A 13,280-nucleotide genomic window follows, 5' to 3' on the forward strand; every position below is an offset into this window, starting at 1 on the left:
GAGTAAAACGACGTGTCATAGAATTTCATAGTCATGAAAAGTCACTTCCGCTTTCTGCGAGAGCTTTTATTTTGAAAGCAGATATTTATGCGTCACTTCAGTGTACATCCGGATTTTCGCTAGTCGCTGCTCGCACAGCTAAAGAAAGGTAAACATTACATCTAAGTTAAAGCGGCGTTGTTGTGTTTTTAATGTGACGAGTTGGTTTTGACAAATATAACAAAATTCTTGTGTTTGAAGATGTACCATGAATTGTTTAGTTTACTTTGTCGAATTATAAAATAAACATCGCCACACGTGATAACAACAATCACGCAAAGGTCTTTATTCTTGGTCCTCAAGATGTTTTCCTGGTTATTTTGCAGCAGGGAGACATAAAATATCCATCCCGAGATGGAAACCTCAGTGCTAATTATTTTGAAGTTGTAGTTTGTTCTTTTTGCATGATACAACTCAGAATAATAGAAGCTAAACTGAGTTCCCCACACAAGTGACTTGCTTGTGTCTGCAGAGTTGGACCATAAATTTCAGATTGATGAAGTAATTTAAGTAAAGATGTCCAAATGGAATACTCTATATCGTTTTCATCTTTAATAACCTGTTTCATGAAGCACTTTGTGTTTTTTCTGAATGAAAAATGCCAAATGAAATAAGGAAATAGACTTTGTCCTTCTCCAGAGAGATGCTGCGACGTCCTAAACCAGGCGGCTCTGAGACGGATCTCCTGCGGGAGCAGGAAGAGTTCCTAAAATCTGGAGCTCCGTCTGCTGCCAGCGTGCTCCGCCGCCCCGACAAGAGGCGGGGTGAGACAGGAGGAGACCTTGAGGAGGATCGTAATGGTCACGATGAAGAAAGTCAGAGGGATGTGGTCACCATAGAAGGTTTGTTGTTGTTTTTTAATGAACCAGGAATGCATCATAATTATTTTGATCATCGATTCATCTGTTGATTACTGTTGATTAATGGGATTTTCAAAATAATTTTAATTATATTACTTCTCAGATCTCCCGGACGAGCTTCCATCTCTGACACCAGCCCCTCCTAAAAAGTCCCGCTTCAAAAACAGACATGTCACCTTTGAGGACGAGGATGCGGGAGAGACGATGGACAGACATGACACTCACATCAGTGCAGTTCTGTCCAAGATTATTGTAAGCGTCCTTAAACCATAATTTGCCCTAAAGTCTGACATTATAACAAGACTTATCAATGATTAATTGTTTCTAGCGAGATTCAATTAAGAAATAGTAACTTCAAAGTAATCGAGTTTCCTAAAACTAAAAGTTTGAGGGTTTTTTGTGGGGTTTAATTAATAACTTTGTGTGGTTATTACTTTGTTTGAAGGAACGAGACACCAGCTCCATTCCGATATCACTACCGGAGTTTACTGGCGTGGCGTTCCCTAAAGCATGTCATCGCTCAACAAACAGCTCTCAGGTAAAAACACACAAAAATAACTTTCTTTGTGGATAGAAGCAATAAACAGAATAGATGTGCTTAATAAAACTTTTATTAATCCCTGCGGGGCAGTTAACGAAACCTGTGCAAAAAATGCATCCTTTACTTTTTCTTTTTCTGCTGCTATTACAAAACAAAATTTTATATTTTGTAAATTGTTAATTGTATGAACCCTAAATGCTGCCCATTTTGTCAATCAGGTGCCGCTGTCGGCCGTGGGGGAGAAAAAGAGCATCTTTGCTCAACAGCTTGCGGCTCAGAGACTAAAAGAGGGGAAGGCCCCATTAAAGTTTACATCTCAAGCTACATCAAAACACAGACCTCAGGAGCAGAAACATCCTCCTCAGAGGCCCATGGAAATGTCTTATCACAATGGAGACAGTAAGTATTTCCTCAGTGGGTCTGGAACTCTATCACGAGTGACTCTTCATATTTTTTATTATAGTAATATGTAATTGATAATAATGCATAATATTCTTCCTCAGCGGTGTCATCTCCAGTGTCAAGTTCAAGACTGGTGTCTGGAGACGGACTCGGGTGTCCCAATAGGTCAGAGGAGAGCAAGAGGATCCACAGGGAGAACCAGGAGAAGATCCTGGCAATGTCGCAGTCTGAGATACTAGAGGAGCAGGAGAGGCTCCTATCACAGCTTGGTAGGCTTTTTGCATCCGTCGCCGGTGTGACCTGACATGATATTAAATGAAGCCGGTGCACAAAGGATTTTGTTGTTCTATTATGTTGGTCCACTCTTTCAAAACAATTATTTCTGCATGCCAGATCCGACGCTGGTGGAGTTTGTTCGATCTCGGAGAGCTGCGAGCGGCCCGGCTTCTTCCTTCTCACGCGAACACCCTGAGGGCAAAAGCAGCGAGGGAAGTGTTCATCTCAGTTCAGACTCCACCAGTGGTCCTGCGCCCTCTGCAAAACCCAAAGATGTGGAGATGGAAGAGGAAGAGGAGGAAGAAGAGGAACTGTCACCCCGATCTGCTGTGATCGGTATGATGATTTTTTAAAAGGGAACCTTCTCATTGCTTTTTCTCTGTTGTTTTTGTCTGGTCAAGATCCAAATGAACCAAATGCACTCCACCTATATTGATGTTGCACTTCACTTTGTAAACATTGCTGAGCTTGAGAAATCCCTTTAATTAGTCTAAATTCTTAGAGCTCCAGATGAGCCATTGGACTTTGTCCCACTCTGTCAAGAAGATGCATTCAATTAAATGCCTGCCAACTTTATCCAACTTTATCCCTGACATTGTCCGTCCCATAAATTGCTTCAAAGATGTGGACGTAGCTGCTGTCAAGTGACTTAATTGATTTTGTGGCCTTCCAATGTAGGGAATTTTTTTGCTACTGTGACTTCCCACATTATTTTGCCGCATGGCCGAATTCCATGTAAAAAGCTAAGCACTGGCTTTACTTTGTTTGATTAGCTGGAAAGTCACTCTCCTGACTACTTTGCGGTTACACTTAAATCTGATGAAAGTGTTCCTCGTGGATCACATGAAGAACTTCTTGCAGTGGTTTTCAATTGAACAATTCTTCTTTGGTGAGAAGGACAATGGAAAATCAGCTATAAGTGTCTGATAATGTTTTGGCGTGGGAATAGATCTGCCAGTGAAGCCTCAGAAGGACTGGGTGCACATGGACAAACTGGAACCAGAGAAGCTGGAGTGGATTGGGGACCTTCCTGCACCCAGAAAAACTGGAACCAAACAGGTGAGAAGAGCAACTATTAAAATTTTGAATTAACTCAACATGAACACTACGATAACTTGAGAAAACACATCACATATTATTATTTTTTTTAGGCCATGCAGGCCCGTTTTGATTTTAACGGAAATCTAATTCCTCCCACGGAAGATTTGCCCACCCACCTGGGCCTGCACCACCATGGAGACGAGCCTGAGGTATCCAAGCGATACAGCTTCTTATAATTTAGTGTGCATAAAGTTATATATTCAAAATTGGGTGGATCTTGCTGCTTAATTCAACCCCCCCCCCCCCCCCCCCCTTCCACCAGCGTGCAGGTTACTCCCTCCAGGAGCTTTTCCTTCTGTCACGCAGTCAACTCATCCAACAGCGGAGTTTGGCTCTCAGCACCCTCCGCAATATTCTTTCAAAGGTACACAAACTCTCTCAAACATGTCAACGAAACGCATTACTCGTGTATCTCCACGGCTCACAGGCTCAGGCCGGGGACTACCGCTCAACCCTGAAAGGCAGCATGTTGTCCACTCTGCTTGACGCCGGCTTGCTCTTCCTCCTTCGCTTTGCGCTGGATGATAGCGTGGAGGCAGTGATGGCCGCCGCCGTGCACGCCCTCCGAGCACTTTTGGTGTGCACAGAAGATGAAGTAAGACGGCAGTACTCTAAATGGAATTTTTCGAAACAAATGTTGATGTAAAATATTTCATAGGAGTGTTTGGACCTCACTTTCCACTGGTTCCGAGGGTTGGCCGCCTTCCCCTTGCTGCCATCGCAGGAGGAAGAAGAGGAAGATGATGAAGGGCTGGATGAAATTTTAAAAGAGACTGCCAAGGAGAGGGAGGAGAGGAAGCCTGATCATGACGTGGCGAGGCAGGATGTTGTCAAGGTGATTTTTAGCGCCGTCAAAACTAACAAAATAATTGCTTGTTAAACAGTTAATGAGGAAACGCGTTTTGTTTCAGGGGCTCCTGAGAATGAAACTTCTCCCCAGATTACGTTACATCCTTGAGGTTGTCCGACCCTCCCCCCGGGTTGTTCATGACATTCTGGAGATCCTGACCCGTATCGCCAGACACTCTTCATCATCTGCTACTCAGGTAGATATCAGCTCATTGATTTTTTTCCCCAGTTATTGCAGACTTGTTGTTCTCTCAGGTGTTGGACTGTCCTCGCATGATGGAGACAGTGATGTTGGAGTTTCTTCCCACTTCCTGGACCGTGCCTTCTAATTCCTTCCCTCAATCAGTTTATGGGCTCCCCCTTGCTTCTGCCATGAAGCTCTTAAGAGTTTTGGCTACTTCTGGCAGACATGCATGTGCCAGACTAGTAAGTTTTATTTGTAAGCTCACATTGCTTCTGTTTAGCGTGCCTCACTAATTGTTCTTCTAGTTGAACTCTGCGGGTGTGAGGGAGCGTCTGTGTCGTCTGCTCAGTGCTGAGCCCAGTGAGATCCTTTTAGAGCCACGCAAGGCTCTTGGGATCACCATAGAAGCTTACAGGATGTGGGCTGTGGCAGCTGGCTATGGCCAAGCCTGCGACTTGTACATGTATGTAACATTATGAATATTTGCGAGACATTTATACTTGAATGCCAAAACATCTCATCAGCTGTGATTGATGCTGTTCCACAGAGATTTGTATCCAGCTTTACTGACGGCGTTGCAGTCTGTTTGTACAACGCTGGCTCGCTGTTGCCATCTGTTGCATCTGCAGCTCGAGAGGGTCTTGGCTCTGCTCACTCTGCTTACTCAGGTGACACATACTGCTGGTTGCCACCAGGAACTGCAGGCTGGCATGGTCAGGTAAAAAACAGTCTTGATGGAACTTTATTTATTTTGAAGTTGGATGTGATTGATGAAACTGATAGAATCATGGTCTTTGTTTTATTTTCAAGTTCTTCAGGTGATGAATGTCCTCCTCCCCCTCCAGTGACATGGGGGCATGTCACAGGCTTGCCAGCACCACTTATGGGCCATTTAAAGAGTTTTGTAAAGGGTCTTGATAATCCAGTACACAGAGACATCAGTCTGGCACTGATTCCATCTTATTTGATCTACTTTGAGGCCTTCTACCATCAGCTCTCCAAACAGGTTCTTCTCATTTTCTACTCTTATTCCATCCATTGTCTTTTACCTTAGAAGAAATTCACATGCAATCATCTCGTCCTTCAACTTCTGTGGAATTCAGATCAAACTTTAAATATGTGTTTTTTTTCCCTCAGAACTGTTTCAAGCCAGTGGAAGGTCTTCAAGAACTAGAGCAGCTGGCTTCTGAGGTTCTTCTTCCCTTAATGTCCCACAGTGTTGTGCAAGACCTGATAAAGAACCTGAAGTATGTTTCATTTGTTGTCAAGCCCCTTATCTCCGAATAGTTACTATTCTCCCAGTAATCTTGAAAAAAACTAATTCTCACTATTTTTGTTACCAGGTCATCTTCAATGGTATGCAGTGTCCTACCTGGTCATGTGGATCTGGACACCTCTCCCAGCCTGCCTGGTTTGGCCTGCTCAGGATGGAGGAACCGTCCAGGCTTGATGTCTCACTCCTCTCCCTTCCCTCTCCTCACAAGCCTCACGCTCCTCTTGGATACTATCACCGGCATCCACAAAGGTCTCACCTGCAAGGTAAGTCATGTTGTTCTTGAGCTTGAAAAGTCAAGCTCGAACTCATTAGCAAGCAAACGTGTTTATATTAAATTTAGTATGCTTTAATGTTGTGCTTATACGTTCTTTAATCCAATCTAGTTCACGAGCTTCCTTGTGTCGGAGCCTGTCATTGGTTACCTGCAAACTGTCAGTCAGGCCACACCCACACTGTCTCATACCTGGTCCTGGCTCCTCCGTCATGAGCACCATCTCATCTTCCTGTTGCTGCGCTTGGCATATAGATCGGTAGGTTCAAAGTCTTAATTTTTATTTTGAAACTAAAAAAAAAAAAAACATCTATCATGATATAGGTTCACTGGACATTATTTGAAAGTCTGTTTTGTCATTATTAAGCATTTTGTTTCAATCTCAGGTTTTGATTGAGCCACAAGTGGAAAAGCACGCCCAGCTCTACCACAAGGTGGCGCTCGTTCTTCTCCCATGGTTATTGCCTGGAAGCGAGCACCTTGCTCATGACTTGCTCGCCACCGTGGTTTTCAGCAAGGACTTCATACCGTGAGTTTGTGAAACGTTTGACTGCCAATTTTGTGGACTACCAACCAAAACAACTGTGGATGTATTTGGCACATAATGCTTGCTTTGTGAAAATACTTACTTGCAAAATGCAGCCCATTAATATAATGTCATTTTACTAATTAGATCAATGCTCATCTATTTAGAATTTCATCAAAGCAGCAGATGACACATTTAAAAAGAAAAACATGATGAACCACGCTTTTTATTTGAGTGCTGCAGGAAAATCGTGAATTTGGCAGTTTTTATTATTTGACTAATTTTGACAAAATGCTTAATACGACGCTTTCAAAATACGAACTTGAAACAATCTGTTCCTATGCTTTTTCAGCCGTAAGTTTCTTATTACAAGTTTCACTTGTTTACAGCACTAGCAAATACCTTTAAACCTCTCACATGGTTTTTATAATCAAAACATTGTCGTGATCCAACTCTACCACCAAAATAATGGCAAGCGTCCAAAACAAAAACAAATTAGTGAATCCGTTCTCATAATTCCTCTCCCATGACTTATCTTATGACCTCTCGGATGAATGTGATCGTGAATAGTGGTAGAAGTTTACTTAGAGCTTTCATAGCACCTATGTTAATGTAATTAGGCTTGTTATAATAATTATTATATCAACTTATTTTTGGACAAATAAAATAATCACAATAGCTTTTTACATTTGTTAATTATAATTTTATTTGTCTTTTTTTTTTTTTTTTTAGGGAGGGTCACAGTGGTGGTCCGGAGGCCATTGAGTTGGGGGAACTGCAGCTTCAAGAGGAAGCGAGCCATCCCAATTCTCCTTCGCTCCAAATCGTAGGAGCTCTTTTACGAGAAGCCTGCGCCAACCTTCCTTCCATTCGTGGCTGCTTCCTCACACACCTGGCCCACCTGGAGACATCCGTGCTGGTCTCGCAGGATGCTCTCTTTGGCCGCAACCCCTGGATCAAATCCCACCTCCTACCAGAACTGAGCGGGCCTACCCTGCCGTCAGACTGGCCTTTCCTTCCTCTTGTCAGCCTGTATGAGAAAACCGGGGTGTCTGGTGGTGGAGGGCTGTCGGTGGAGGAGCTTCCCCAGGGAGCTCTGCTGGCAGTCACCCAATGTCTGCAGTGGTTACTGGTGCTGGAGGTCTGGCGGGAGGAAGCTCTTAAGGTGCATTGACCTCTTCGAGTTACTCTAGTTAAGGAGACCATCTAACTAAAAACCTGAATTTGATATCTTTTAGGTGATCCTCCCTGTTTCAAAGCTGGCCCGGCTGTCCTGTGTGTTCCTGTGTTCCAGTGATTTGTTCCTGGAGAAACCAGTTCAAAAACTGACTTGGGGTCTGTTTCGGCTACTATCAAGGTTTGAGTCAAAGTCCTGTGATATCATTTTTGATTAGCATTAATTATTGAATATTATTATGATTATTTTTTTATCTCCGCTAAGCACTTGTTACTCACAATGATCTTGTTCCCTCACTTTTTCTGCATGCAGGCCATCAAGACTGGAATGTTTAGACCTCAGCATACCCCCTCCAGGTCTGGCCTCCTTCCAAGATTTGTATCGTGCCCTCTTGGCTCAGTACGAGGCCGTGTCGTTTGGGGACCGCCTCTTCGGCTGCTGGATTCTCTTGCCCCTGCAGAGGAAATACAGCGCCACCATGAGGTTGGCCGTGTTTGGGGAACACGTGGGCATCTTGAGGTCATTGGGTGTCACTTTGGAACAGGTAAGCAGCCATTTTGATTTTGATTATTGAGTGTTTCTTTCCATAACATCCTTGTGCCTCTTTAATGGAAGTTTGCCATCCCCATGGAGAGGTTCACGTCTCCTCCTGAAGACTCCCTCCCTCTGGTACGACTCTACTTTCGTTCTCTTGTCACCGGGAGTGCGAAGCCGACCTGGTGTCCCTTCCTGTACGTGGTGGCTCTGGCTCATGTCAACGCTTTTGTCTTCTCTCAGGATGCTGCGGCACAGGTATGTTTATTTCATGTGAAGGAAATTGCCTCCTACTGATGTAGAAGGGGTAACTTTAAGCAAAGTTTTTTTTTTTTAAATTAAAAATACTTGAAAAAAGATATTTGGGGTTGGGGGCTGGAACGAATAAAATGGATGTTTGTTCATATGTATATATATATATTTAAATTTTATTTTATTTTATTTTTACATTTTCTACAAATAAGGCTTGTCGTGAATTGCAAAAATCTGCAAGTTTTTGACGGCACGTCAAAAAAGGTTTGCGTTCAAATGCCGTACTACAAGATGATGGCAAAGCGCTACTTACCCTCTTCAACATACTTCCTTGACTCCAAGATGGCTCCAGATGGTACTATAGCAATACTCTTATTGCTTCAGTCTAAACGCAAATCAGCAACTGGAAGCAGAAGATTAATCATGGCTACGACATATCACTAGATTAGCATGCGTCTTCTTTACGCCGCAACAATTTACAGCACCAAAAGGCAGAATAACAGACCAGGATTCTATTTAAGGTAAGCCATTTTAAATTTTAAAAGAACTTTAAATTAGAAGCGGAAAGTTCGTCCAACCAGAACTTTTGGTGATGCATTTTTTGACTGGTGCGACTTATACTCTGGAGCAATTTACAGTCTTAAAAAAATAAATAAATAGCTATAGCGGTCAGTTATGGTTTCTGCTTTTAATTTTGATAACTAGGTTCCACACATCACTCATTGTACTTTGCTTATAAATTACATTTTAGTTATGAGCTACCACCATTCATGCATGAAGCTAGTTAGTCTTTAGAACCACTGGGCCCTTTTGATCTTATTTCCCTTCATCCTTTCCAGGAGCTTGAAGCGGCACGACACAGCATGCTGAAAAAAATTTACTACATGACGGATGAGGTACTTCTTTCTTCTGCCTATAATCACATTTTTCAAACTCCTCTTTACTTGCACACCCACTGAGAGGTTTTAGTGACCGTGAGCAACTCTCTTGTTTCCTCTCGCAGGTTTTCTCAACTATGATTAAACCTTGGATGAATGCTTTCATTTCTTTTTCTTTTTTTAATTTTGCTAGTCACTGTTATTGTTTGGAGAAATAGATGTAATCTTGATGGGCTAAATTAGATCTTTGTGTAAAATATTTTGGAGGTCTATTTGCTGTTAATGTTAAAGTGCTCGATTTGTTTTTTCCACTTCTAACATTTTTGTCTCAAAACACAGGTGTTAAAGAAGCACATGTTGCTGTTCCGGATGCCCAAACAGAACTCTCAGTTGGGCTTCGAAATGTACGATCACTTACCTCCTACAAGAGCAAAGCATTTGGAGAACGTCGTGGGCCTGCAAAATGGCGGCAGCTGTCAAACGGAGAACAGGTGAAGAGGAGAACAATGTCACCATAAGACATTTAATGACATGAACAATTACATTTTTCAGTATTTCAATGAAGAATTTTATTTGATCGAGGGTTGTACACTCTATTAAACACTTACGTTGACAATAATGGATGACTCTTGGTCATGTGATTCAGGAGATTTTGGTTTTATAGAGTTGTCCCGTTTTTGTTTAGTATATGAAATTTGATGAATACACTGTGGATTTATGTTTTTGGGAATGGGAAGTAATACCACTCAAACTGATGTTCTTAACTAACAAGAATTCAAGCCAAGCATGCGGACCAGATGGCAGCCGGTCAAGTCATCAGATTTATAAAATGCCCATGAGGGGTGGATTTTTTATTTTTCCCCCCCACGTATACTCACTCACCCTTGCTTAGGTCTGTTTTTCAATCCATCATGGTAGAAGTCCAACTCTTTTGTAACCTATGAAAAATTTAATAATGAGGTTACCCAACGTTTAAATTACTTGGCAGACAACGCGATGAAATTCCCATGAAGCGCATTTAAGCACTGAAAACTCGACGTCGTCGTGACGTGAACCTCTTTCCACAACTGTCAGTCTTTTTGCCTACTTTCAAAGAGAAACGCAGACTAAATGGACTAAACGAATGTCACCAGTTTCTAATGCCGTACGACACTGGTGTGATTTAGTAAAACTGATTGAATTACACGGAGGACATGGTGTCTCACGATGCCTTCGCTAACAAAGAGTGCCTTTAGACTTTTTTTGCTTCATGGCAGACTGAAAACCACCAGAGGCTACAAACGCAAATAAGCCTCCAAGAAGTGTCTTGTTATATCAACTCTATATTCATAAAAACTCACAATTTCCATTGTATCGAATTTGTCATTCATTTAAGAGTTAAAGTATTGCGTAACAGTAGATTAGACTTAAAGTGTTAGCGAGGAAAATTAAATGTATGAATTTGTGCTTTCATGTACACGTGTTAAAAGGTATTTTACGCTGGAGGTTCAAAGACAGTCTAGAAAACACACCAGACTAAAATGCAAAATATTAACTTAAAAAGAAAAAGATTTTTTTGTGGAAAAATCCCTAAGAAAAACAACCCCGCTGCCATTGTTTTGATTTTTCTTTTTTTGCTTTAGCCGCTCTCTTGTCCGCTGCCTCGCTCATCCTTTGTAGTTGGGTCAGAATTAAAAATTTAACACCCAGTTAAAGATGGCCCTGCCTCTGAGATGCGTTTAATGACGCGTGAAAGCGAACGCGGAGCATTCGCCGCCATGACTTTTTTTCAAATGCTCCGATGTGAAGCTCATTTGATTTATTTTTGTAGCACAAAATCCACATGGGAATTCCTACACTTAAGTATATTTTTCTAACGTGTGTTTGTGGATGGAAACATTGTAAAAATGCTAACAGATGGAGTAGAGAATAGCTACAGCAAATAAAAACTGATGTGTATTTTCGGCTTTCATTAATGACGCGGTGCAATCCGGAATTCCTTCATGTGTAAAAAAAAAAAAAGTTTGTAAAGTTGCATGAATCAAGTGCAACACGTGTCTCGCCCTTGGCAGGATTTGCAATGACTGAATTTGAATAGAATGTGTGTGTTTTTTAAGGTTACTATCAATACTTTGATCAGATTTTCTGAATGTGTGTTCTTTGAAATTTAAAAGGTAACCTTTAAAATCACGTGACTTTACTATTGATTGTTTTAATGGGTATAAATTCACATGTGCTCTAATTAATCGGTGTCAACAGATTGATCTCATCTAATGCTGCCCTTATTGTAGGTTAATGGCTGTAATGGTAGCACTTAATTACCACTTAGGTTAAATTTTATCGGCGTGGACTTGGATGTGCTTTTAAAACTGACAAAGTCGCAAGTTGGCTTATTTGACTCGTGGTTATTCTGAACACAGTCAAATCTGCAGTTACAAAAGGGTGCGGACATTTATTATTTGAGTTATATTGCTCATAATCAAAAATATCTTTGAAGTGGTTTGACTTGAGTTCATTTTTTTTTCATATCGTACCACAAAAACTTTGTGATTGAACAAGTGTGTGTAAACTTTTTATATCCACTATAAATTGTTAGTGCGTTTTTTTTTTAACCCTTGTGTGGTGCTCGGGTCTGTGGAACCCGTTTTCATTTTTTTATTAAAAGAAAAATGATTCAATTAATTAATTTTTCAAACTGAGACTCACAGCTCATTTTCTGTGAAGAACATATATCAGAATACATGATATGTTATAAATGTGACCTAACAAAAGTAAAGGGCAAATATTAACCATAAATATTGTTTATACTGCTTGTAATTGGGATAAGGTAAACGTTTTTGATTGTGAGGCATTAAAAGACACACAATGTAACGGGTCCATCAGACCCACAAACGCTGGCTGAGTAACAACAATACGTCTTTAATGATTGTAGCATGTGCAAATACTCAATTGAGTGACAGTTCTAATTTTTTTTTCCCCCCAACAGAAAATGTTTTTGCTCGCAATGCCCTCAAACACAAAAGCTTTTTTGTTTGAATCATTTGATCGGGCATTTGTTCATGTTCGCTATGTTTCCTGCCTCGTTTCATAAATCCGAAGATATACAGTATGTGGTGAATGTGTGCTGTGTGGTCCATTATTGCTCAACTCGTGATTCCACCTTATCTCAATTCTATATCAAGGCTCTTTGCTTCACAGTTATAACGTTGAATCCAACCTCTGACCTTTCTGTTAAGAGTTTGCATGTCCTCTTTGTGCTTTTTTCTTTTTTCCGTACTCCAGCTCTATTACACATTCCAAAAAAGTGCATCTTGGGTTAATTTGAAGACTTCTAAATCACAAAAATCAAAGTCAAAGCCCCGGAGGCCAGATCAATTTATGTAGCCCAGTAATTGTCTGCTTAAATTTATTTAGCTGAATGGATTTGTTCTTTTCAATTTGTAGCAGAACATCTAAACCAAAACAGATTTATTTGTTTTTCTTATACGGCTAGCAATTCTTGCCCAAACAAATCCCCTTTTCATGACGTGAGCAACAGTATTGATTGATGCCGACAAGCAGCGATCGGAATTATTAGCCGCAACTTTGTTAGAATCTGCTCCTGTTAGAAATCGCAAATCCACTTGTTTTTGTTTTAGACAGAACTCCTGTCATATGAAAACACTAAATGTGAACGATAGCATCTATTTTACTGGAAACCAAACACGATCCGCTCTTGGAAGCTAATCAAGTACCGATGTGTTTTTTTCCATGTGTGTGTTTTTCCCAATAGGAAATAGAAATGATCAATAGGGTGACCTTGATTAAACGTTTTTTTTCAAAATGCATTAGCGATAATGAACAGCTTGAAGTCGGGCTTGTTTGTTTTAAACAAAGCTGAAACTGATAATATTGAATTAGATGTGGTTTGGCAGGGCTCGCTATTCAGCATTAGTTCTAAAGTCAGGCTCCATTACTAATAAACTGATTGTTAGCGGCTTGTCCATTTGTTCAGCTATTGTCTGATCACAATGGGTGGTTATTATCCGACTATTAATTTTAAAATGTTAGAAGTGATTTATGTACTGAAATAAATGCATGCTATCGTTAAACGTTTCAGCTTGAATTTCTTTATTTTTTTAAACGCAATGCTGTT

General features: G+C 40.9%; 1 protein-coding gene across 2 annotated transcripts; it reads left to right on the forward strand.

Annotated features, from left to right (window-relative positions):
• The first annotated feature begins 90 nt into the window (after nucleotides 1–90).
• On the forward strand, nucleotides 91–12,254 carry rpap1 (RNA polymerase II associated protein 1). 2 transcript variants are annotated; one of them, XM_049739402.1, is made up of 27 exons: nucleotides 91–148; nucleotides 679–881; nucleotides 1,003–1,151; nucleotides 1,345–1,437; nucleotides 1,659–1,839; nucleotides 1,944–2,111; nucleotides 2,236–2,454; nucleotides 3,068–3,177; nucleotides 3,270–3,368; nucleotides 3,482–3,583; nucleotides 3,647–3,814; nucleotides 3,878–4,054; nucleotides 4,131–4,265; nucleotides 4,324–4,494; nucleotides 4,558–4,715; nucleotides 4,800–4,970; nucleotides 5,063–5,258; nucleotides 5,390–5,499; nucleotides 5,596–5,791; nucleotides 5,912–6,058; nucleotides 6,186–6,328; nucleotides 7,058–7,490; nucleotides 7,564–7,682; nucleotides 7,815–8,046; nucleotides 8,118–8,294; nucleotides 9,128–9,184; nucleotides 9,506–12,254. In XM_049739402.1, the coding sequence occupies exons 2-27, from the start codon at nucleotides 683–685 to the stop codon at nucleotides 9,659–9,661; spliced, it is 4,266 nt and encodes a 1,421-aa protein (XP_049595359.1). In that variant the 5' UTR covers nucleotides 91–148; nucleotides 679–682; the 3' UTR covers nucleotides 9,662–12,254. The 2 variants fall into 2 exon arrangements, with proteins under 2 accessions (XP_049595359.1, XP_049595360.1); XM_049739403.2 differs by having other exon boundaries at nucleotides 101–148; nucleotides 662–881.
• Nucleotides 12,255–13,280: the final 1,026 nt, after the last annotated feature.

Source organism: Syngnathus scovelli, chromosome 14 (assembly GCF_024217435.2).
Source record: "Syngnathus scovelli strain Florida chromosome 14, RoL_Ssco_1.2, whole genome shotgun sequence".
NCBI classification, from domain to species: domain Eukaryota; kingdom Metazoa; phylum Chordata; class Actinopteri; order Syngnathiformes; family Syngnathidae; genus Syngnathus; species Syngnathus scovelli.

What these genes read in the sequence shown, in the direction of transcription:
- rpap1 (XM_049739402.1), top strand. Translation starts at nt 683, where the DNA reads ATGCTGCGACGTCCTAAACCAGGCGGCTCTGAGACGGATCTCCTGCGG. An exon ending in GCTCAACAAACAGCTCTCAG is followed by an intron (nt 1,438 to 1,658) that starts GTAAAAACACAC and finishes TTTGTCAATCAG; the next exon opens with GTGCCGCTGTCGGCCGTGGG. An exon ending in ACCATGGAGACGAGCCTGAG is followed by an intron (nt 3,369 to 3,481) that starts GTATCCAAGCGA and finishes CCCTTCCACCAG; the next exon opens with CGTGCAGGTTACTCCCTCCA.